We start from the raw sequence: 26622 nt of genomic DNA on the forward strand, positions 1-26622 counted from the left end.
AAAAACGATCCGAAGATCATGGGCTTCGACAGTGGTGCCAATCTACAAAAAAGGCGATCGAGCAGACCCATGAAACTACCGGCCAATAGCCCCCCTAGATACAATCGGAAAATTTACGGCATGCTCTTACTAAAGCGATTCCAGGAATGGGCAACATCCGCTCCAAGGACCGATCCCTTTGAAGCCGGCTTTAAAAAAAAAAAAAAAATCAGCTCCTACAGTGAACATCATGCTGCTCAGCATGCCAAAAGTAAAATCCTAGAAGGTCGCACAAGACTGTTTGTGGCGTTTATGGACCTAACACAAGCTTTCGACGCAGTGGACAGAGCGATGTTCTGGTCAAAGCTCCATTCCTGGAACTGCCCAGAAACATCCTGGCCCTGATCAAAGCTCTCCATACCTCCACCACCATGAGGGTAAAACTCAATAAAAAAGGTCTTCTATCAGCAGAGATACCAATGCACAGAGGTGTACAGCAGGGGTGCCCTCTGGCGCCTGCATTATTCGTGACCTTCCTGGGAGACTTCAAAGACTCAAGCTAGACCATCAGAGCCTTCCCTCCAAAAATCAGGGGAGTCCCGGTGCCGCGACTTCTCTATGCTGATGACATCACACTGCTAGACCAGACAGGCCTCCAAAGGCAATTGAATCATCTAATTTGGAGATAAACAAGACAAAAACACAGATCCTGATTCTGGAAAAGATTGAAGTCCTTTCAATGGAGCCTTGAAAATATCCAGATTGAAACAGTGAGCGACATTAGATATCTGGGTGCAATAGTCGACAGCACTAGAACAGAACTGGGAATGCAAAGACATCTTTGGATAAAAACTCGCTCACTGACAACTCAGGCACGCATGCTAGAAAAGAAATTCAGACGCTTCTCCCTAATCCCGATACTCAAATTCTACAAAGCAAAGGTGGTCCCTGCGTTAACATACGGAGGAGACGCCATACCAACAATCCCAGAAACATTATTGCAAAAGATATGACATTTTTGGAGATCGGTGATGAATCTGCCTTAGTCAACCTCGATCGCAGCCATCAGAAGAGAACTAGGACTCTCCGCTCTCAAAGCCACAGTGGACTTCAGCAGCATCTCCTTATTCAGGAAAACAATACTTCCCGAAGATAAAACTGATCGACACCGAACTAAAAGCAGGCAGCTCCAAAATGCTATCAAATTGGGCAACAAAGATAAGAAAACAGGTGGATCTAATTGCGTGCACGGAACCGGACCTAATCTCCAATCCACTCAAAATAAAAAATAAATAGAGCTGGATTGGATCACCACGCTGGAAAAAGCAAACAAAAACAAATTTTTGTCTTACCTCCCAGCTCAAGCAACGAAATCGAATGAAATGCTGCAAATTCCTTTGGAGGTACCCGAACAGACCATTAAGACACATTTTTCTGAGAGCGCGACTAAATCTCTTGCACACTAATGAAATTCTTCATGTCTGAGGCCAATCGTCCACAAAAACATGCAGACTCAGTGTAATTGTTGTTTTTGTACAATCGGTTCGCCACCTCCTAATGTCCTCTCCGGCGATCAGAGATCAGATTAGCATATCTGCGTCCGGTGCTATCAGCGTATACCACCCGAGAAGAGGAAGAGTGGTGGCCGCGACTGATGAGCGGAGACAAAACTTCTTGGACAATAGCCACGGCAAAAATCCTACAAGCGGCACTGGGGGAATGCAACAAACAAATCTAATGTTAAAACGCAAAACAACTACGTGCGTGTAAACACCCACAGAACCAGCAGGAAGCAATTAGACACTCTGATACTGTCAATCTCTCAAACTACCGAAACAATCAAATCCGTAATAAAAGATCTAAACAGAACAAGGAAGTGATCGACTTTCTGAGATCAATCATGTAAAATCAAGTAAACTTGATATACACAAGTAAAAAAAAGTTTACAAAAATTACAACTGTGGAAATGTTTCATAAAAGTACAAAACCTTGTCGAAATATGTCTTTAATAAGTACACGTCACAGTACAATAAATTCAGTATTGTGAAAAAATAAACAGTTCCTTTAAAGACATTCTTGTGCAATAAGTGAAGTAAAAACACAATTGCCAGCTAAGCTTCATAAAATAATACAATGAGAAAACGTCAATAATAGTGTCCATACATATATTGCACACCACAACATTCTCTTGGTTTACACAGGAAAATCTGGCATCCAGGATGGAGAAAACAAATGTATAAGCATATTCTTTTCACCCGTTTCTATAATGTATATTTCTGAGGCTTGTGGAATCTGCTTAGATCACATGCTGTGCATAGGCCGACATCTCGTGGAAGCTGCAGAGAATTACAGTTTGTTTTTCGAAACTCGAAAATGGGCGTCGACACAGGGCGTGCCAGTAATACTATCCCTAGTGTGACGTCCACTGTACCCAAGATCCCTCACGCGTCTAGGATCCTCAGATTGTTTTTTTCCGCCATACTGGTCGGAAGCATTTTGCAGAGTCCCCTGGCCTTAGTCATACTTTTGCTAGAATTTAAAATAATAATCTATTGACATCCTTTCCCATCCCAACGTCGAACTTCGACACTCGACGCCGGCTGGAGAAGAAATCGACCGTCGGCTGCTGCACGGCGGATTTGGGCCTCGGAAGGCCGCTGGCCTCGGCCTGGGTCTGGTAGGCCGCTGGCCTCGGCCCTGCAAGTAGGGAGAGTGGGGGGTTGTACATACTCTACACTCTTGGTGTATAGGTACACCTTATACATTTCCTACACTTAACAGCCCGCTGCCTCAAGGTGCGTATGGAGAGTACCCCTTTTCAATTCTGCCCCAAGTGCAATCGCACATACCCTTGGGTCGACAGGCACGCCACGTGCAATCTCTGCTTGCCGAGGGACCACCCCGAAGCGAACTGCAGAGCGTGTAGTAGGTTTAAACCTAAGACACTTAAGGACCGTTCGACGAAGCGTTGGGCCCACCACGCCAGGCAGGCGGCCATGGCAGCGGAGGGCGCCTTCAGCGATGGCAGCGACGCCGTACTTTCGGACGGCGAGGGCATTACGGCGTCGAAAGACAGCCGAGCGCAGGTCCCTGACCTTGGAAGGTCGTCCGGCAGGGCGGCTATGGGGAAGACCCCCGGCGACACAGCGCTTCACATACTACACACACTAAACACACTAAGTCCAACCGAGACTCGACGACGTCGAATTCTCGGAAAGGGGCACAGACAGAAAGGTCCGATTCAGTGTCCTCTGGGCGCTCTCGATCAAGATCGCCGCATGACTCCAGGCAATCATCCACTCTTGCCAAGAGTGCCTCGCTCCCTAGGCTAACAGAAGTTCGATCGTCGGAAGACGAAGACGACTTCCACCCCCAGGCCGCGCTCCAGGAGTCGGAGCCCGCAATTAAACCCAGCGAGGCCCCACGCTCGAAGGACAGGGACACCTCTCCCGATCCTCGACGCCTGGCTTCGAAAAACTCCGGAGCCACTAAGGGACAGGGAAAACATTTTTCTACGCACGGGGAGGGGGGAAAACAGCAGAAGAAACTACCTGTACATTCTTCTACACCTGTGAAACACTCCACCCCCCTAAACAGACAGACAAGCCCAGGTCTGCTGATAGGTCCACAACCAGCAAAGCTACTCAAGATAAATCCCATAGACTTGCTGAGAGAGTCATTCCCAGTTCCAAAAAATGGTCCAGTGAAGACATAGATAGGGTCGTGTCAAGAATGTCTTCTTTGGCTGATTTTTATGATAAAAATCCAGAACATTTCCTCTCGTATGATCCACAAGGGCCCACACCCTCAGGCTCTACTGATCCTATCCCCCCGAGTAAGAAGGCCCGGTTTGAAACTCCAATGAGGTCCGAACCCTTCGAGGTACAACCTTACGCAAGACCATACTCACGGTATCAAGGAGAGGCTTCCTTTTGTGAAGACCAAGAATTTGGGTTGATAGAAGAGCAAACCGGGACGGGCTACTATGGGGATGATGAGGACCAGGACCAGGAGGAAGAAGAGTATGACCCGGAAACATACAGAGTAGATTCCCCGGTAGAGAACGAAGCCCCGGTTACCGACTCCCCGGTCGATAACCAACCCCTCCTAAATGAGGTTCTCGCTCGCGCAGCAGAACATTTCCACATTGACACCCACGGTGTACAGGAGGAAAGGGACTTCGCAGAAGAGTTAGTGGGAGAAAGGAGGCCTGTTGCCCAGACCATCCCTATCCTTAAATCCATTCAGCGGAGAATAGATCCGTCCCTGGTGAACCCAAACCTCACCAGAGCAGTCAATCCCAGGGTTGAAAAACTTTTCAGGGCAGCACAGTCTGACCCTCTCTATATAAGAGGACATCTGAAGCCAGACTCCCTAGTTGTCACCAACACTCGTAAGAGGGCTGGGACACCCTTGTCTTCGTCAGAAGCTCCTCCCGAAAGGGAGAGCAAAAAACTATACGGTTTTGGCAGGAAGGTAGCCTCAACGTCCGCCTATCAAGCAAGGATTGCTAACTCCACCACCCTGTTGGCCAGCTACAACTGCCATCAGTGGGAAGAAGTCGCGGCTCTCATAGCCTCTGCTCCTGAACCGTTAAAAAGCCAATTAGCTCGGATTTCCGCAGAGGGTAGAGCCGTGTCTGGTTGCATTTTGAAAGCAACCTTCGACGCCGCGGACAACGCAGGCAGATTGATAGCAGAAGGTACTGTTATCAAGAGACATGCGTGGTTACGGCAGTCTGGTTTTAAGGCAGAAACCCAGGCATCATTGTTAGACAAACCGGTGGAAGCCGATTTGTTGTTTGGTAAGGCGGTCGAAGACGCACTAAAAAATGCCAAGGACGAATACGAGACACTCAAATCCCTTGGCCAGTTAACCAATAAACCCCCTAACCAGAGAGAGAATAGTAATTTTCGTCGCCCACGTGGCCAAAATTCCCAGAGAGGATCTAACTATTCCCAGGGGCAGGGTACACAGTGGAACAACAACCAACAGGCTACCCAGGGTTACGGCAGAGGTAATAGGAGTGGTTGTGGTAAAGGCAGAGGCAGCCCCAGCAAGGGAGGCGGCACGCCTCCACCAAAGCAGTGACGCTCAGTTCAGGGTCCCTTCTCACGCAACCCCAGTAGGGGGACGCATTTCAAACTTCACCCAGGCTTGGGAAGGGATCACATCACACAGATGGGTGCTGTCAACAGTATCCACGGGATATTGTATAGAGCTACTGCAGCGTCCCCGGAACCATCCTCCACGACAAAGAGTACACTCCTTAGAACATCAGAAGATTCTCTTCGAGGAGATCGCCATTCTTCTACAAAAGGACGCGATAGAACTCGTCCCGGGACACCAGGTAAACAAGGCTATTTATTCAACTTACTTCCTTGTGCCAAAGAAAGACTTGACAATGCGCCCAGTATTGGATTTACGGCCTGCCAACAAGTATGTCAAGCCCCAAACGTTTCGTATGACCACGCTACAAGAGGTAATCCCCCTAAAAAAGGGGGAATACGTGGCAACCTTGGATATGAAAGATGCTTATTTTCATATTTCCATGTTCACAGCGCACAGAAAGTACTTGCGCTTCAAGGTGGACAGTCGCCACTACCAATTCAAGGTACTGCCCTTCGGGATAGCTTCAGCACCAAGGGTATTCACCAAGGTACTGGCGGTGGCGGCTGCACACCTGCGCAGGGAGGCAATCCCAGTGTACCCTTATCTGGACGACTGGCTCATAACGGGGGAAACCCCAGGAATTTGCAGGACAAACATTCAAAGGACTATCGACCTCCTCCACGAGTTAGGCTTCTCAATCAACAAGAAGAAGTCAAGCCTGGTGCCAAGCACCTCAAAACAATTCCTAGAAGCAATCCTGGATACCCAGGAGGGGTTGACCTTTCCTTCAGAAGAAAGAATTCGGAATATACTACTGCAAATTCCGCATTATCAGTCCGGTCAACAAATAACGGTACGCAAAGCAATGCGTTTACTGGGCATGATGGCGGCATGCATTTACCTGGTCCCCCACGCGCGCCTGCGCATGCGTCCCATGCAGGAATGGTTGGTGAAACAGTGGTCTCAGGCAAGTGGTCAGTGGGACGATCTAGTGGTCGATTCGCCAACACTGGTACAAAGCCTTCACTGGTGGACAAGAGAAAATCTCGCACAGGGGAAACCCTTTTACAATCCCGAAGTACAGGCAGTAGTCACTACAGATGCATGTCTGACGGGGTGGGGAGCTCACCATCTCCACCACACAGCTCAGGGTCTCTGGTCTCACTCAGTGGCTAAGAACCACATCAACCTGCTAGAGCTTCTGGCAGTATTCAGAGCGCTTCAGGTGTTCGAGCTCCACCTACTAAACCTGTCAGTGCAAATCCGTACGGACAGCACTACAGACATGTTCTACCTGAACAAACAAGGAGGGACTCGCTCGCCAAATCCGTCCAAGCTTGCCCAGAAAATCTGGATATGGTCACTCAGACGGAACATCTTCCTGTCATCACAACATGTTCCAGGGGAGCTCAATTCCCTAGCGGATGCTCTGAGCAGAGACTCCCTCCCAGAGGAACACGAATGGGTTCTTCACAGAGAGGTCGTAGAAGATCTCTTCTCTCAGTGGGGTTTCCCCACTGTAGACTTATTCGCCACAAGCGAAAACAGACAATGCCCAGGATTTGCATCCAGGTTCCCCCAACCAGACTCCCAGGGGAACGCCCTGTGGATGAACTGGTCAGGGATGTTTGCGTACGCTTTTCCACCAACTCCTCATCAGGAAAGTGGTGAACAAGATGAACAGGGAGTCGATGACGCTCGTCCTAGTTGCTCCCATGTGGGCAAGACAACCGTGGTTCCCACACCTACGCAGGATGGCGGTGTGCGAGCCCATCAAACTTCCAGCCTGGTAAAACCTACTGTCCCAGCACCAAGGTCAAACAGTGCACCAGCAACCCAACTCAATGAACCTGGCAGCATGGCTCCTGAGGTCATAGAGTTTGGACACCTCAATTTACCACAGAGGTGTATGGACATCCTAAAGGAATCTAGGAAACCAAACACAAGGCACTGTTACTTTGACAAGTGGAAAAGGTTTGTTATCTGGTGCCAGAGTAGACAAATCAACCCAGTTGATTGCACTCCTTCCACTATTTTTACATACATGCTCCACCTGCTAGATGCAGGATTGGTGTTTAACTCACTAAAAGTACACCTGGCAGCCCTCTCGGCTTACACCACTTCCCATAGCAAGGTTTCGTGGTGGAAAGTACCAGTAGTTAAAGCCTTCATGGAAGGATTAAAGAGACTGCTGAAAAGAGAAACTGTTAGTTCAGAAGAAAGTAAATGACATTCATTAGAATTGAGCCAATTGAACATAATCACTTGACCCAGAAAGACAAAGCTATTCGAAAATAAACTGCGTCCATAATCTGTCAGTTAGGGTCCCAGCATGCCCTCGAATGGCCAGATTCCAATAATACTCCAGAAGGAAACTGTGACTGCTTTCTAAAGTATTAAACTAAACCAATATCAATGGTTGTTGTACAGAAGACTTTAGCCACATGCTTTTAATAAAGTGGAATACATGAAGAAAGGTGTACCATGGAAGCACATTTAGCACACACTGTACCTTTTGGGCCCGGAGCAGACAGCTCAAAACAGATGAAATAGCAAGTGCCACTTGTCCCCAGAGCGCCGAATGCTCTGGAGTACCGCGGGACCACAGCTGCCCACATTTGAAGATCCAAAATAGGTTTGATGGCCCGACCCTTAGTTTTAGGCTCAGAGCCATCCATTACATCATTTATATTCCAATTAAGACTTAACCAATGACAAAAGAGCAACAATGATGCCACAGTTTAAATGAAATGTCCCAAGAGGCCAAACCAATTGGGAAACCTAAAAGGAGCATTTTAAGGAAAGCACCAATCCAGAGCTGGCTTGGAGCACCAGCTATGCACTTTAAAAGGGGTGTGAAAATGTCAGCGAGGTGTGAGACAGGCATGGTATCAAGAGAGACACATACTCAAAGATATTTGTTTCAAAACCATTACTCCCTAAGGTTCCTGGGTTGGTGTAATGCCTAACTGGCCCTTACTCTAAAGAGGGTTCCCTTAACTAATGTTTCTAAGGGTCGTCGATGTCCGATAGTCCAAAATGAAAATCTGTCTGTGTCCAAACTTATGCTTGCCCTCACTCCAAAACCAAAATGTGTTAGGATGTCCTAAAAAGGAAAATTAGTAGTTCAACAGAAAATAGGAAACCAATGTTGGTTTCAGGTGGTCTTCGCACCAGGTGTAGTTTGACATTGACCAATCAAAAAATGCTGTTCGTATGACCATCTCCAAAGGGCCCTTGCAATATTCTCTAATACTTTCAATGCCTTTGGTTCTTTGGGATTCCCTTCGCCAAGCTTCAAATTGTCCAAGTTTCAAACATCACAAAGGAAATATAACAAAGTTCCTTTTGAAGCTTCTCACGGTTCCCTTCCCCAAACTTCAATCCTTTCAACACTATAAAACAATAAGTCTCCAATTTGCTAGGCCTTTCAGGGTTCCCTTCCCCAAGCTCGGGCCCCTTTCAGTTTCCAACACAAATTCAGTTTAGTCAGGATGTACTTTTCTTTTAATACACAGTTCTTTCACATTTTTGGGGTTCCCTTCCCCAAGCTTGAATTCCTCCAGTATCATATAATAGGTATTCCACCTTGTTAGGCATCTCAGGGTTCCCTTCCCCCAGCTTAGGTCCCTTTTGGTTTCAAACACAAGCTCAGCTTGTCAGGATGTATCTTTCCTTTTTTTTTTATCCGTTTTTACACCTACTTCACTTGTGGGGTACAATCGCAGACTTTCAAATCCGCCAGGTTCTCTCCTCCTCCTAGGCGTGACCACTCTGATCTGTAACCCTGCTCTTTATTTCTGGTTCTTCCTTTTTAACCTTTTACCTTCAGGCGCTACCTGCTCCCCTTGTTTTCCTTTGCTTCTTTCTCGTGCGCACTTGGGCTTTTACTTTGCTGTTCCTTTTATTTCACTTTGCACAATTGCACCTTCTTTTGCTTTCTTATCGGGACACTTGACACAGTGTCCTCTCTTTAACGTGCACGTTTTGCACTCTTCAAAAGTCTTTATTCCACTTTTACTTCTTTGCACTCTTCAAATGCTTTTACTTTCATTCCATGTCGCTAGCACAACTCTCTTCTCTAATTCTCTTATTCCGCTTATTTCTTACACTTTCTGTCCTTGTACACTTCATCTCACTGTCCGCTCTGTGCCGCTTTAACACTTTCTCCCGCTCCGCTCCAGTCAAATGCATGTTCCTGAGTTTCTCTCTTACCGGTCAGCGTCACATTGACAAGCGGTCCCTCTGGATACACAGGATTGCGGTCAGGTTGTCACCACCAGCCCCATAGGCATCCCTGGGACCAGCACACATCACAAGGGAACAAGAACTTTACTGAATGCCACCAGCAGGATACATGCTGCCTTACGCTGGCTCCTTGGCAGCACAGCTCCCTAGCCACGCTGCAGTCACTCACAAACACCGGGCCAGCATCTCGGCACACCGTTCTCCAGGCTTCAACTCCAGTTGCTCTCTGCTCCTTGGCTTCTGTGGTTCGGACAGCACCCCCAACTCGCTCTCTACTTTGTGAAAAACCACACCTTTTTATAGTAAAAAAAAGTCAAGTGAAGTCAGGTGTGAGTGGTCATTAATGAATGCCTGACTCTTAGTTGGACAACTTGAGTTCTTTCTATAGTAGGTTTCCCTTACTTTCCCCATTTCTATGGGTAATCTTCACTGCTCCCAGTTGCATCTTTCTTGTCTCAGTATTTGCTGGAAATGGGGAGGGGGATATGTGGGGTGAGATTGAAAATGCCCCATCAAGGCTGAGGGAGAGTGGGTTGGGGTATTATTGGGAATGGGGGAATACCATATCTCGCCCTTAGGCATCCTCCTCCAATCCCTTGTGACCTTCCATTCAGGTGATCCTCCCTCGCTTGTCCACCCTCAAGGTCGGAATCCAAAAGCGATGACCCCTCCCTGGCCACCTGAATGGAAGATCTTGAGGCAGTAGGTGGGAGAATACCATCTGGTTTCTCACAGAGGGGAGAAGACCTTGAGGAATCAAACACAGAGAGGCTGTCAATTGGAAGGACATAGCTTGTTTACTGTCTGTGGTGCAGCATTTGTTTTGCCAGAGATTCCACCTCCTGAGCCGATGTTATATTGAGAAAAGAACCTAGGGATGGGTCATACCCACAATAACAAAAGGCAGGCCTGAGAACCAGGCACTTCCTGGAAGTAACTAAGATCATCAAATCCTGGCAGGAACGTGACAATATAGTCTTGTCTGGAAAAAAAAGGTCCCTGAATGGGGGGGATAAGTACTGATTATTGCCAGAATGTTGTGCTGAGAGATTGAAAGCAAGTGGAGGGACAGAAGAACCAAAGGTCATAGAGATAATTCTGAGAGAACCTGATGTTGCGAGTCCTGTGATGAGCTTGAGATGATCTGAGTTTATGAAGAGACCTCAGAAGATTTACAGGCTAACATGAGAGTGAAAGAAGCTGGGTTGACCAAAGCCCTGCTGAAGACAGAACGCCGAGTAACCTAGGAGAAGAATACCTAGGAAGGTATCTGATGAAAACCTGAGGGACCCCAGAGAGATGTAAAGATCCTGAAATCAGGGTAAGACTTCAAAAGAATCATATGAGAAACAGTATGCAATCTGCATACCGCAGCCAGAAACCCGGGGCACCAAACGGTCACAAGTAGAAGTGCGCAATGCTGTACTCCGGTCAGATGTCACTATGGGTAGGAGGGTTGGGTTGACTACCGGCATGGTCCGGATGTGTCGCACAGGCAGGTAATTCTAGAAGGGGTGGGGGGAGATTGCATTAAATGTCATTAGAACATATCCATTAAAGGACCTTATGCTTGAAGCTTGGGTAGAGTTGGTCCGTTCTGAGTTCTAAGGGCAGTTTGTTCCAGGTTTGGGCAGCTATGACTGGGAAGCTGGAGCCGCCAGCAGTATTCTTTTTGTATCTGGGCACCGTCCAGGTGAAGGCGTTAGTCCTTCTTGTGGGGCGGGTTGTTGTTCGCTTGTTGATTCTGTTTGCTAGATAGGGAGGAGCTATATTGTTAAGGCATTCGGACGTAAGCGAGAGGGTTTTGAGGGTAATTTTATCCTTAATTTTCAGCCTATGTATATTTCTTCTGGAAGTAGAGACATGGGATCTGTTGAATGTTTAGGGCTACTCTAAGAGCGTTATTTTGGAGTGTTTGGAGTTTAAGGACATACTTGTTTGATCCCGCATATAGCGCATTACAATAATCCAGTCTGGATATGATGAATGCATTAGCTAAGGTAATGCAGCTAGCCTCTGTTAGGAAAGGTCTACATGATCGGATCAATTTGCAAGTGTAGGCTCTAGAAGAAGCTAGGGAGTTAATTTGTTTCTTAAAAGAGAGCGCAGAGTCCAGATAGACCCCTAGGGTTTTGACTGCGGGCATGACTTTAATGCCATTGTTGTCGATGTTAAACGAGGCATAGTTCGAGTCATGCTTTTTAATCGGTGTCTCTGTGCCAAGGATCAGGATCTCCGTTTTATCGTCATTCAGGCAGAGGCCATGGGATGCCATCCATGCGTGAATGAGAAGATATATCTTGTTTAGCAAAGCGGAGTCTTCCAAGAAGTTGCCCGAAAGGGGGATGAGGATCTGAATGTCATCTGCGTAGTTAGTGTAGATGACACCCAGTCTATCCAACTTGTGAAACAAAGGTTTGGTAAAGATGTTATACATTATAGGAGACACACATGATCCCTGGGATCACCGCAGGAGACTTGTATGGAGTCGGCAGCTGCTAGTGGGGAGAAGACTCTCATTGTCCGGTTGGCAAGGAAGGATTGTACCCAGGCTATGGCATCACTTGAAAAATGGGCAGCGGAGCTAAGGTGATTGCATAAGACTGCATGATCTACCAGGTCTAAGGCTGCTGGGAGATAAAGGAGGAGTAGCATAGCTGATTTTCCATTATCCTTCAACTCGTCAATTTGAGTCTTTAGGTCAATCAAGGCTGTTTCGGTGCCTTGAAGAGGGCGGAAGCCGGATTGTCGTGAGCCTAGGAGGTTATTAGTTTCAAGGTAATCCTGGATTTGCAGGTAAGCTACCCTGTCGATAATTTTAAGTAGGAAAGGGACGGCGGTAATGGGTCTGTAGTTTGTCGGAATGGACGGGTCAAGGATTTGTTTTTTTAGCAGAGGTAGGACCTAGGACTGTTTAAGGTTATTAGGCACTAGGTTAGTTTTAAAGGCGGCGTTGATCAGTTTAGAGATGAAGGGAGCTAGATCTCTCGCCGCATCTTTTATAATTTGAGCTTGGCAGTTGTCTCCTTTACAATTCGAAGGCTTTAGGGAAAGTATGATTTTTTTCAGTTTCAAGTATAGTTATTTGTTTGAAACCAAAGGGGGGATGAGTGTTATTAGGCTGGTTTAGAGAGGGCTGTGCCTTGGAAGTATGCTCCACTGGCAATAGTAAGGCAGCTTTTTTGGTTGCAATTTTAGTTTTAAGAGCGCAAATTATTCCTACAAGGGCATTTTGTATGCTGGTACACCAGAGCTTGTTTTTGGGAGTATTGTCAATTTGTGGTATGGGTGATTCCATATCGCGGAGAATAATTCCTTAGTGTCTGACTTAGCTTTCGCTATTCTGTCGTCGTAAGTGTTCTTTTTAGTGCTAATAATTTCCTTTTTGTACCGTTTGGCATGGGTGGCTAGCTTCATTTTATTCTCCTCAGTAGGGGAGTGTCGCCAGATTGATTGCAGTTTTCTTTTTTGAATCCTAAGGTCTTTCACTTGTGGTGTGAACCAATTATTCAAGTAAGAAAGTTGTTTACCTTTGCGGATTTTAGTAGGGGCGATCAGATCGAGTGCCTTAGTCATGGTGGTATAAGTTTCCACAAGAAGGGTCGGGTCTGTGATATTGTCTACATTGCTGAGGGGAGGGAGGAGGTGTGGTAAGAGTTGTACAACTGTAATGTCTTTTTTACTTCTAGTAGGGAGTGGCGGGGCCATGATTATAGGTTTAGGGTGGGAGAGGTCAAGTGAGGAAGAGAATAAGATTAAATGGTGGTCTGTCCATATTTGAGGAGTTATACTGATAATGCTGATGTTGCAATTCAAGTCAGCAACCCAGTCTAGACCTACCTTTAGTGTGTAGGGGTAATGACTTTTTGTGTCAATCCGTAATCATTCAGTAATGTGGCAACAGGTGTGGTACGCTTGTCGTTGCAATCGTTAAAGCCAAGGTTGAAGTTTCCTAATAATAGAGTTTGCGCATGGTCTTTTGTATTGTTGGTTAGGATACTGGTTAGGTCGTCCTTAAATGTTCCTAGTGGTCCAGGTGGTCTGTAGATCACATAGATAGTGAGATTACGGTTACATGAGAGTTGGAGTTTGGCGGTGAGGAGTTCACAGGACTGAAATGGCGTCGTAGTGGCCAATCTGATGGGCAGGTTAGCTTTGTGGATGATGGCTAAGCCACCTCCTTTGGGATTAGGTGTGTCAACTCTTAGCAGTTGGTAGCCATCTGGTACTGCTAGCATAATCGCGGGGCCAGCAGTCTCATGGAGCCAGGTTTCGGTTATGAACAGCAGGTCCAGGTTCTCATTCATTAGGATGTCCGAGATCTCTGTGGCGTGGGCTACCATGGATCTGGCATTGATGAGGGACCCAGTTAGCAAGAGGGTGTTAGTTGGTGTAGTATTGGGGATCCTGGGCCCAAAATCAGAAGGGTGGCCAGGTAACCAGTGCAGTTTCAGTTTCAGCCAGGAATTTGAGGGGAGAGAAAGCAGAAGCAAAGAGGAAGGTTTTAAGGTGCTTCCGGAACTGGAGATGGTTCTCCAGTTTCAGGGAGGCAGGGAGGCTGTTTCAGAGGGAGGCCCCATCTGTTAAAGCATTTTCCAAGTCCTGTTTAGGTATATAGGTGATGTGGCATTGTTCACATTGTACTGAGCTCTAGTTTGCGAAATATGGAAATGCCCAGTAAACCTCAAAGTTTTTTTTAATTGCTCAGCATTTATTTAGTTTATCACCATGTAGTGAAACTATGCATATTTTACTCTATACATGTTTGTTCTCCAGTTACTCATTATGATGTGCCTGTCTTCAAATGTTTCAGGACATTTTGCATCCTTTTGGCCAGTTAATTAAATGACTACCCACTTTATTTTCTTTCAGAGCCAAATGAAGCCCCTCCTGCGATCATCAATAAAAATATCTGTTCCCTGACTTCAGAAGATTGCCCACCAAGATCTCCAGTCCAGCTCTTTCTTCTAATGAAAGAAAAGTCCCTAGAACGCCGGAAGCAGAAAGACGCACCTCACAGAGTAGAAGGTTGTTCTTCGAGTGGAGGTTAGTGTTCTTAGTGCTCGATGCTGTCGTTAATGATTGTGATAGATGCCATGCACCTTGAGAAGCATTGTGGAATCTTGTCTCCTGTCTCAAACTTGGCACTTGCCACTAGCGAATGATGGTCACTCTAGGAGTATGAAATGGTGTCCTTTATGCATGTGGGGAACTGACATTCATGCTTGGGGATGAGTGAATTTTTATGGCTGGCTAGTAGCTTGCAACTTGAAATTTGTGCCCCTTGCTTGACCATATCCCTAGGTTGTGTCCATGTCATAATAAAAAACACATTCTGTATGTTTTGCTTTCCCTTAAAGGAAATATATTTGCAATGTCATGATCTAGACCCTGCTGCTCACTACCCCACCACCTTGTGTCTGCTGAAGGAATAATTTCTCTTTCTAGCCACAATCGCCATCTTCAAACTATCTCAATATTTTGGTTCACGAGGACTTCACCATGTGTCTATCAATTTTTTAATGTAAAAAGATTCTTCCACCCGTCAAATTCATTTTTTCACTACCTTTTGGGTGTAATGCCTTTTCAGTATCTTCGGTTGAAGAATATAAATAGTGGGCCTCCTGCCAGTCATGCGTTTCAGAGAGAGATCCTTGCTGTGAAGGGTTCTTGTGTCTGGGGGATGTGCGTAACCTGAAAGGGTGCTCTCTCTGAAAAAGCTCTACCCCTGCCTAGAAAACTGCAACAGATATAGATCAACTGTTTCAAAACAAGTTTGATCAGGAAAATAAATCTCAAATTTCTAATGGATTGTCATCCCCCGTATTCCTTATCTCTGATATTTCCCAATATCCAGCTTGCTGCTTTGGAAAATGTTTTTCCCCAATAGAGGGTGCTGTGCGTCGATACGTGTGAGTCGAGTGCCTCGTAGGCCCCTGTGCCGATTTCAACGTCATCCCAGCTATAAGTAGCGCGTGCAGCATCTGTTGCTCAGTTCTGTTATTCCGCGCTTCACAGCTTCGGGAACACAAAGCTAGGTTCTGTGAGAACATCGCAATTCTTCGATCTTTCTGTGAAAATTTTAACTAAACTTCGACGAGATGGCCTCCTCATCGGCTCAATCTATGCCTCGGTCCGGTTTAAAAAAATGCACTGACTGCAGCGCTAAGATGTCCATGACAGATCCACACAGGGTCTGTCTGTGGTGCCTTGGGGCAGAGCATCCATGTACCGAATGCGACGAATGTATGTCAATGATGGCCAAGGCCTTGAGGGAGCGCAGAGGGAAATTGGAGAGAGATGAGCCTCAAAAGTCAGTTACCCCATCCAAACGCACTTCTGATGAGTCGAGACCTTTGTCTCTTCGTCACAAAAACAACTCCCGATCACGTTCTCAAAGTGGATCACAACATTCTTCCTCATCGAAACATAGCAAGAAAAGGCGCCACAGGTCACCGTCCACCTCATTCTCCAGTTCACCAGAGAATGTCATTTGTCCAACGAAACACAGTGCCCAGGCACAGTGGGAGGAATTCCGTAAAAGTATGTTAAAGGTGTTCGAGAACGCGGCCTTGCCTCCCTCAAAGACACCTAGAGGTGACACCCCAGGAGAAACACCTGGAAAACCCAGAAGCCGTGAGTCTTCGACCTCAACTGGGGAAACTCCTCAAGAGCGTGAAAAACCCTAGAGTTGAGAAAAAGCCTCTGACGCACAAGAAGTCGTCACTATCGACTCACATGGCAAAGCCGAAGAGTGCATCGACGCCCTCGGCGCCCCCATTGAAGGAGAAGCCATCGACGCCTTGCGTGTCGACCTGCTCGATGCCGTAGAAGACATTACCTTCGATTTCGTCGAAGATGTTGCCATTACTGTCGATTGCATCGACAACCTCGAAGCCGTTGATGGTTTTATGGAAGCCGTTGACGTCATCGTCGCCGATTTTCGCCAATTTCTGCGCCAATAATGACATCCATGACACCTTCTTCTACATTTGAAAATAATTACACAACCTTGTTCAGATTATTTCAAGACCCTATCCTAAATTTATGAGGAGACAGAATCATCTGAAGAGGAAAGTCCTATTGGTTTTGAGTATAGGACGCCTTTGGTCCCAGAAGAACTGGTCTCAGAATCAAGAATTAAATATCTGCAGGACTCCCTGCATGAAGCAAGTGGGAATGATGCTTCCCCGGAAGCTGAATTCGCTAGACATGATCCAGGAGATCATGCTGAAAGCAATTACAGATTGCTTATGACTAGGGTGATGGAGTATATGGGGTGGTCTAGACCCACACCTGTGTTCGAACAAGATGACCTATTGGATATACTCGACAAGGGACCACAGGAGGATCCTATTGTTGCTTTTCAGTAGGCTTTACATAAGAGTATCTTCCAACTGGGAAACACCGGAGGTGATCCCTGCAGTTAACAAAAGATTGACCGCTAAATATAGAGCATCAGCTTCGGATCCTCTATCTTTCTAAGCACCCAACTCCAGAAAGTCTGGTAGTACAGGCTGCCGCTTTCTTCTGGAAAGTGGAATGCATATCCCTCAATCCAGCAAGATCGTGATGACAAGAAGTTTGATATGACAAACAGAAAAATGTACCCTTGCTGGTGAACAATACTCAAGGTGATTGTTTAATTGGACCAATACAGGTAATGGGAATGGTCCACAAATTTAATAAAGGTGTTGGTCTGCTAAGTGGCAGAGCCACACAGGGATCAAGAAGATTTTTTGGTCAAACCGTACATTGTGTTAAAAAAAATACAAAAATTAAGACAATCATTTATTTACCAATACAAACAGATGTATGATGTGAGTAGCTTAAGATAAGACTGAAAGAAACAATTTACATAAGCAGAAACAATAGAAATTGATAATAACATCAAATAACAAAAGAGAAGTATTGTATAAACAACAAAGTGAACATAAAAATACTTGATACTTAGAATACAATTGAATTTCAATATACAAACTCAAGTGAATTGGTGGATATTTTGTTGATGAGTCTAAATAGTAAAGATCTGGACAGGAGCGGCAACAGGACACCCAGATTCCAAAAGGTGTCCTAATTCATAGAATTCTTCTTTATATTACATATTCCTTCTATTTATGACAGTGTGTATTCAAGGGTCATAAGAAAAACAAGATATCTTTTTAGCCAACGTGGCAGAGACTGGAAGTACAGAATCTGGTGCAGTTGGGAACCATGCAAAACAAATGTCCCCAGGTCATGTCACGTTTCGGCGAAATTGCATCAATTTGCATGTGCCTTCATCAGGGCTCCGTGGAGGCGACCCTGCAATATATGTGAAAAAACTCCAATGAGTATTTTTTATGGAATCCTGGTAATCATGAGGCATGTATTTATAAAACACAAATCTCAAAGCACTGTGCTGGCAGCTTACCTGCCGGTGCTATACATATATAACAAGAAGTTTGATGCCATGGCCAAGAAAGCTTTCTCGCCATGCAGCATGGTGTTAAAGTCTGCTAATGCCACATGCACGCTGGCAGGGTTTACGCACACCCTTTGGGATTGTGTTTTGATGGCAGCTGACCATATCCCTGAGGGGGAGGAAAGGGACGGTTTCTTGAACCTTATCAACGATGGAAAGGACGCTATGTGCAAATCCCTCCCAACTGGTCTCAAATCTGTTGACCGCTTCAGCAGAACCCTTGCAGCTAGTACAGTAATATTTGCGTGGTTCTGGAAGTCGGGATTTGCCCCAGATGTACAGTCCAGACTTTTCAACATACCCTTTGATGGCACACATCTATTTCGGAGTAAAGCTGATGAGAGTTTGGAGAAGCTGCAAACTTCCAATACGGCAGTCAAATCGCTTGGAGCTGCGATAATGCAAACTCCAAACTGCCCCACAGGTGCACCCTGAAGGAGTAGGTAGTTTTGCTATTATTCCGCATTTGGAAAAGGCAGAGGACAGCCAGCTCAAAGAGGCCAGATACGATTCCCCCGAGGTAGAGGTAGTAAGACCGCAACAGCAGGTGCTACTTTACCCTCTGCATCTGCGTCAGCCGCCCCAAAACCTCTCTGTGGTTTTACATCACAAGACAACAGTGGGGGGCAGATTAACTCAACATCTGACAGAATAACTGGCTATTACTTCAGAGGCTTGGGCATTTGAGACCATTGCCCAAGGTTACTGTCTGCCTTTCTTACAAACACCTCAGAGTCATCCACCGGGAGGCAACTCTTTGAAGATTCCGGATCCGCTCCTTATGGAGGAGATCTTAACCCTGCTAGAGAAAGGTGCTATAGAACCAGTACTTGTAGCAGAGAGGAACAAGGGTTGGTACTCCCCGTATTTTTGTAATTCCGCAAAAGGACGGAGGATTGAGATCCATCTTGGACTTAAGAGACTTGAACAAGTTCTTCAGGAAGGACCAGTTCAAGATGGTAACCCTTTCTCAGATCCTTCAGGCCCTCCAACCTCAGGATTGGTTGGCATCATTGGACCTTCAGGATGCTGATTTTCATGTGCCTATCCATCACAAGCACAGAAAGTACCTGAGGTTCGCCATTGGCAACTTGCACTCAGTTTCGGGTTCTGCCATTTGGGCTAACCTCCGCCCGAGGGTTTTCACCAAGTTAATGGTGTTTGTGGCAGCGAGTCTCAGGAGAGGTGGGGATTCACATCTACCCCTACATAGATGGTTGGTTGATCAGGGCAAATTTCCCGGAACAAGCCCTAGATCTATGTTACGTGTGCCACTCCCTCCACGGATTGGGCTTCTCCCTCAACTTCAAGAAGTGCCACACGATCGCATCACAAAGACTCCAATTTATTGGAGCAGTCCTGGAGGCATCCCTGGGAAAAGCCTCGCCACCAGGCTGGAGCTTAAACAAACAGGACCGACTCAAAGGACAATTTTCAATGAAAGACAGTCCTGGGTAACAAGCCAAGTCCTTTGTTTGGCCTTCATCCAATCAGGAGTCCTGTCTTCTCTCTCCTTCTTGGCCAGGGAGAGCCCAGCCTTCTGAATGATTAAAGTCAAGGCCCCAAACCAACTTTAAGCAAATTTAAAGAACTACATTTTACAATGTGCACAGGGTGTACGCAAACTATTATACATGGGGTCTGAATCTGCATTGCAAGACACAGAAAAAAGAAAATACTTTGAAGTTGTAGTAATGGTAGGACATCATGAAAAGGCATAAACGCTTTTAAGATGTCAGTGATCTTACACAGCTTTATCGATGCCCTCTAAAAGTTAGTTTGGGATTGTGTACAAAATGTATTATACATTTACCAATTCACTGTCTCCCCTAGGGTTCAGTCCAGTCACCCAAAGTCTTTAATATCTTTGTGGGTCCTATAGGTGATCTATTGGAGGAATATGGCCTCTCTGCACACCAATATGTTGATAGCCAGTTTTACTTAAGGACATTATTTGCAACCGACATTTGAAAGTTACCCAACTGTTTCGGAGCATCAAGGAGTGCATGGCGATATTTTATTTAAAACTCAATCCATGTACGAGAAAATACTTGTTGTTCACCAGCTTTGCATCCAGCCCAAAGGATCAGGATTGGCTCCGCATTTACCTCTAACAATATCACCCTTCAGCCGCGTCTCTTGGTTTTCTCCTAGAGTGTATTCTTGATTCCAAAAACATTTCTTTGAAAAGAAACCAGATACCGTTCTAAAAACTGAAATTGCCACACATCAAACCTTTATTCGTCCATGTAATTGTGCAATTTTTGGTTCTGCCCCACTTCAATGTTCAGATGTGCATCACAATCATCCTCCTTGCTTTAAGAGCAAGCTCTGGCTCTCCATGGACCAAAGATTGTTGCATAGTACTGAATCTCTACTTGAAACTTCTTTGGAAAACGTCAAGCTAAAACGCAGGCTTGAGCATTCCACCTATTTGGTCCACTTTTCAGGAATGCGTTTGAGGAATACTTATTGAGCTACGTGTCACTCCCTCTCAGATGACCTTTCTATATGATTTAAACCTTACCTGTGCTGGAGTTTTTGTTCCCAGGGAATATTTATATCTGACCCTCACTTTCCTGTTTTACTGCTATGTTTTTATTGTTATCTCCTTGTGAATTATGTTGCCTCCTGACGTAGTTTGTTCAGACTTCTTAAAATATCTAACTAAAAGACCATAGAAAACGGTCTATCGAAAAAGCAATAAAAAACAGGTGGACGGACAAGTCAGGATTTAGGTTTAGAAGCCTTATGATACCAACAAGAACGTATTTCTCAAAACCATGTGAATATCTTTCCATTTTAGTGCCAATACAGTGCCGAAAATAATCTTATTTAACGAAAATTACCCTTTTCCTGTTAATTCTCTAAAGATCATAGTAGTGAATTATTCAGACTGGCCATTTTGCACGCACTGCAGACATAATTGTGTTTATCCACTCATTAGTGTATTTTAAGAAGAATGCAGAATTTTGACGGCAAATCCGCACCACCTGTAGAGTGAATGTAACTATTTATGTTTGGCTTTATTCCTGTCATCCATTCAACACTTAGTTCATAACAGATAGCTATGATGTTTGGTGAAAAGTTCTCTTGTCACTGACGCCACTTTAAAATTAGGAGTGACTCCATCGCTCACTCTCAAAATGTCAGTGCCAGTTCTTGAATTTAAAATTAGCTTGAAGTTCAAGTGACTATTTTTGTATATTGTCCTAAACCATACAAATCTTAAAGGCCCATTCTCTCCAACTGAACACAATTGGCCGTTGTAACAGAAAGTTGAATTCCTTGATTATTGTATTTCATTTTTGAATCTGCAGGGCACAATGAACGTAGTTTCTTTACGTTCAATTTCAATTGAATCTCAAGTTAATAAACGGCATATAATTAATGATATCTACAAATGTTGAACTACAAAGCAGTATGGTGCTTTGCAACAAAAAAAAGTACTATGAAAACGCTATTGGAATGCAGAGGTATTGTTGCAGTGCCACTTAATGATTGTGGGCAATGAGTACGTATTCTGAGCTCTTGTGTTCCATGTTGAGGAAAGTAATCCGCTTTGATCAGTTTCACAATACAGTGCATCTTTGTGTTCCTGGGGAAACAGTATATTGAGCTTCTGTGTTCTAAACATGGGGACAAAAAGTGTCCTCTCCGGGAGATGAAAGTATTCCATGCAGCCACGTGATCCTGGGCAAACTGTATTATCTGAGCTCTTGTGCTCAATGGGGAGGAAAGGAGCAAATCAACACTGCTCCACGGTCTTGTTTTCCACTTGTTGAAAACCATCAGCACTTGGCGATGTAGAGATTAATTGACGTGCAGCTTTGTGGTGTTGGGCAAACAATATATACATTGAGCTGTGGTGCCTCATCATGAATCTTTCTACAAAACATTTGTCATACGTCCATGCCTGCACTTGATCTGCTCTTAAACCTGATTCTCACAGTATACTCCTGATAACTGTCCTGTGGGTGCCACCAGCTAGCTGTACCACCGTCCCTTTCCCTGGTGCAGAGAGTACCATGCCCCACACTGGCAAGAGCCTTCACTGAGGTGTGGAAAGGCAGTCCCATGCTCCCCCCCCCCTTCATGAGCAGCAACACTGTGATGTTGTGTTGGAAATAAATACTGCTTTTTACAATCCACTTGGGTTTGAGTGCCTGGGCATTTTTTGTTTCTCATTTGGCAAATCTAGGCTTATGCACTTATGCTGTGGGAGACAGTTTTTCTACATATATGTATATATATGTTTGTTTAGACTGTTGCTTACACAGTCGTTGAGAGGCACTCCCCCGTACTTCAAAGATTCCCCAGGAAACCAATGTTACAAATGTCTTCTTTTTATTAAGTAATATTGCGCAGCACATAGCTAGTGATAAAAAAAGTCCACTTAAATCGTGGCTCTCCAACAGTGTATGGCCCACACAACAAAGTTGACGCTTTTTGCGGTATCGTTACGGCTTGATCACAACCGGTGATCCACATAATCGTTCAGTTTAAAATACCCCACGTGACACAGTGTTGACCACAGAAAGAGGACTGGTTCTTGTGTGTTTTCTGTCAGGCATATTGTCGGCCATCTTAGAGTGGGTCAACCTCGGTATTAGACTCCAATATCTCTGAATTTTTCTATATATGTATATATATTTTGTTTAAGTACATTTATTCGATTTTTGGATACATTAGAAAAAGGAAAGAAACAACAAATCAAGCAAATAACTAGGAAGAGGTATATCAGGAGAATAACGGTTACAATTCAAAAGAGATAGATTGGACTATGAGCAGGGGCGCATTTATACATTTGCCAAAAGATTTTGATGGTCCAATTAAGGCAAGGCTTGATAAGACTACATCTGAGAATACACAAGACACAGCACCCCCTGAAGATCCTAGTAGTTCAGAAGTGGATACATCAGACTAGGATGCGACTACCCCCAAAAAAGCTCTATTTTTTAGACTAGTTCAAATTACTGCAAATGGACAGCAGAATGGACAAACGAGGGAGAGGAAAACCTGCAGGTCAAGGAAGAGGAACAGCAGGAAAGGTGGGGAAAAACAAAACGCGGCAAGGTTGTTTATCAAAGTGGAGACAATCTAAACATCAGAACAACTCGATCTGGGGAAAAATCAGAGGGGGAGACAGAGGACGGAAGACCTACAACTAAAGATCTTTAATATATAATCAAGGACAGTAACTTCCACTGAAGAATCAGTCCTGACTTTAGGACTGTCTTTCTGCCCGACCTATGCCTTTGACTTCACCTCCACTAGGATTGACTTATTTAAATTTACGAGGAAATTGAAGCTCAATGCATTTATTGCCACCAAAGTCGATGAAGGCACAGTCGGTAACACTGAAGTTGCTTGTGCAGTCTCACCCTTATCAGAGACAGATCTCATTCATCTGACCTGTCTAACACTACAAGATGATTCTCTTGATATGTCTCAAAGCATTGATGTATTAGACAACTCCATACTTCGCGATCATTATGATATTCACACAGACACTAGACCCTCCAGCAAATTTAAACCAAAATCCATTTTCGAGGGGATTGTGTCCTCCGGCGTATTCCACATCTATGACAAGTAATGACCACAACTGTGCCGCTTCGGAACTTTTTCGGCAGACGGCGTCATGCGTTGATACGTTGTTCCTCGAGGGCCTCCGTCGAGGGTCGACGTCACCGGATGATATATATAGGACGCACGGCGCTCGTAGCCCCAGTTCTGTTTTTTCCGCAAACGTGTTTGCTTCGGAATCTCGGCGCACTCGATTCTTCTCTTAGATAGCGATGTTGTCTTCTTCTACTACCCCGAAGCCTGGCTTTAAAAAATGTCGGGACTGTGGTTCGAAGATGTCCATCACGGACCCGCACAACATCTGCCTCTGGTGCCTCGGCGAAAGCCACGCCACCGACGACTGCGATGATTGACAGTCCCTGACATCTAAGGCCTTGCGGGAATGTAAGAAAAAATTAAAGGTAGGTAGGGTGTCTAAGCCCCATAAATCGAAGTCCCCTGGGCTTTCGACCGATGACTCGAGGGCGACTCTCTGCGTCGGCGAGTCCAGGGGGGTCTCTATCTCAGAGTGGTTCCCGCCATTCCTCTGCCTCGTTGCAGCATTCTAGGAAGCGTCTTCATCGGTCGCCTTCCCCGTCTTCGTCGGAGGACTCCGGCAGACGGTTGACTTGTCCCACCAAGTCTTCATCGCGGACCGAATGGGATACATTCCGCCAGCAGATGATGGCGATTTTCAAATCGCAAGGCACAGTTCTGGCCGCGCCTTCGAAAGAAGCTGGCAGGGAACAGGCTTGGTCCACCACTCGCACGCCGCGATCATCAGGAGCCGTCAAGGTCCCGCTCGGACAAGGGAGCTCGCATTAGCTGTGCCAGGTCCCGGTCCTCGACACCATCGAGACCGACGGAACCTGTTAAGCCTTCGAAGAAGGCGTCGACGCCATCGGTGCCGTGTTGGTCGAGGGGCTCTCTCGAGTCTCCACCCTCGAAGTTGTCGACACAGTCGGTGCCTCGTTCGACGCAGAATCCCTCTGCGCCATTGACACCGTTGCTGGAGGATTTGATGGAGGTGCCCCGAAGGGCCGTGGAAGCTCTGAGGAAGGCTCTCAGCAAGTCTGTGAGGCCTGTTTTTGAGCCCTACTGTTACTCCTCCCAGATTGGATTTTTTCCAAACTTTGGAGTATATTTCAGAGGTGGAGGAAGGGTCTGATGATGAGATGGTTGTTCCTCCTGATGTCTCGAATGACCTTTTGTTGGGGCTCCGTTGGTCCTTCCATGACGCCAGTGGTCTTGACACCTCTCCGGAGGTGGAGTTTGGCAGGCCTGAGCCAGGGACGCATGCCGAATCCTCCTATAGGCGTCTCATGTCAAGGGTGACTGAATACTTGGGGTGGTCTGCTCCACCTGTTGATTTTGATCAGGATCATCTGACGGACATCCTGGACCAAAGTCCACCTACTGACCCGGTGTTGCCATTTCACATGACTTTACAAAGAAGGGTGGCAGCGGCTTGGACTGCTCTGGAGAGTCTCCCGGCAGTGAATAAGTCGCTTCCGAAAAATACCGCCCAGCCAGTAGTGACCCCTGCTACTTGTCGACACACCCTACTGCGGAGAGTTTGGTGGTGCAGGCGGCTATGGCCCCCGCAAAGCAGGCTGCGTACCCTACCATCCCTCTTGATGGGGACGATAAGCACTTTGATGGTTGGGCGAAGAAGGTATTTTCATCTCGGGGTATGGCTTTGAAGGCAGCCAACTCCGTTTGTGCCTTGGCGAGATTCACTCACACTCTGTGGAATTGTGTATCTTTGGCGGCTGAGCATATTCCCGAAGGGGAAGAGCGGGATGGTTTTCTAGCCCTCGTGCAAGACGGCAAGGATGCCATGTGTGAATCCGTTCAGTCGGGTTTCGACACGGCAGACTGTCAGCCGGTCCATGGCTGCGAGCACCGTGATACGCAGGTTTGCGTGGTTGTGAAAGTCGGGGTTTGCTCCTGATGTGCAATCCCGGTTTCTCAACATGCCCTTTGATGGAGTTCATCGGTTTGTCAGCAAGTCTGACGAGAGCCTTGAGAGGTTGCAGACCTCCAAAGCTGCAGCAAAGTCTTTGAGCGCTGCAGTACGTCAACCTCTGCCTTTTCGTCCTAGGGGACAGCAATGGAGGGGAGGTTCCTTTCGGTACTGCTCTACCTTTGGTAGATCGAGAGGAGCTGCCAGTCAAAGGGGCCACCGTAGGAGTACCAGAGGTGCAAAGCAAGGTACTTGAGATCCCAAAGCTGCTCAGGCAGTTGCTTCTTTGCCCTCAGGCACTGCCGCGTCCGCTCAGTCATGAGGCCATGTCCCATGGTTCACCGGTTGGGGGCAGACTTGCACAGCATCTTGGAGAATGGCGAGTCATTACTTCAGATGTGTGGTTTCTGGAGATCATAGCCCACTGCTACTGTCTTCCCTTCCAGCAGAGGCCTCACGACAATCCACCGGGGAAGCTCTCTTTAAAGCGTCCGGATCCGCTCCTTGCTCAGGAAATCCTATCCCTGCTGGAGAAAGGCGTCATAGAACTGGTGCCTGTAGCGGAGTGGAACAAGGGATGGTATTCCCCTTATTTTTTGATCCCGAAAAAAGACTGGGGATTGAGACCCATCATGGACTTGCGTTGGCTGAACAAGCTCCACAGGAAGGAAGTTCAAGATGGTAACTCTTTCTCAAGTCCTCCAGGCCCTTCAACTTCAGGATTGGTTGATATCTCTCGACCTCAAGGATGCTTACTTTCATGTGCTGATTCATCCCAAGCACAGGAAGTACCTGAGGTTCGCGGTTGGCTATTTGCATTTTCAGTTTCGGGTCCTGCCGTTCGGATTGACCTCCGCCCCAAGGGTCTTCACCAAGCTGATTGTGGTGGTGGTAGCGTATCTCAGGAAAGGGGGATTCACGTCTACCCCTTCCTGGATGATTGGTTGATCAGGGCGCACTCTCTCGAGCAAGCCCTAGATCTGTCCGTCACCTGCCACTCCCTTTACAAGCTGGGCTTCTCCCTCAACTTAAAGAAGTCCCATTTGACACCTACCAAGTGGCTCCAATACATCAGAGCAGTGCTCGACACATCCCTGCGGCAGTGTTTGCCTCCCCAGGTGAGGGCTCATTACATTCTGCAGATTGTGGACAAATTTCAACGTGCCCAGAGTCTCCTGGTGTTAGAGTTCTTGAGGTTGCTCTGGCTCATTGCATCCTGCATTTTCCTGGTGGCAGAGGCCAGGCTGCAGATGAGATCTCTGCAGTGGGCTCTCAAAATGCAGTGGTC

General features: G+C 46.3%; 1 protein-coding gene across 3 annotated transcripts in view; it reads left to right on the forward strand.

The window, feature by feature from the left end:
• MIS18BP1 (MIS18 binding protein 1) overlaps window positions 1-26622 on the forward strand; it is a 1508798-nt gene that overhangs the window by 279725 nt on the left and 1202451 nt on the right. For all 3 annotated transcript variants that reach the window (XM_069638746.1, XM_069638748.1, XM_069638747.1), the window contains exon 3: window positions 14212-14385. In XM_069638746.1, coding sequence (XP_069494847.1) covers window positions 14212-14385 — 174 coding nt within the window. The remainder of the gene's footprint in view (window positions 1-14211; window positions 14386-26622) is intronic.

The sequence above is a fragment of the Ambystoma mexicanum genome, chromosome 14 (assembly GCF_040938575.1).
Source record: "Ambystoma mexicanum isolate Mex_15411 chromosome 14, UKY_AmexF1_1, whole genome shotgun sequence".
Classification (NCBI taxonomy): domain Eukaryota; kingdom Metazoa; phylum Chordata; class Amphibia; order Caudata; family Ambystomatidae; genus Ambystoma; species Ambystoma mexicanum.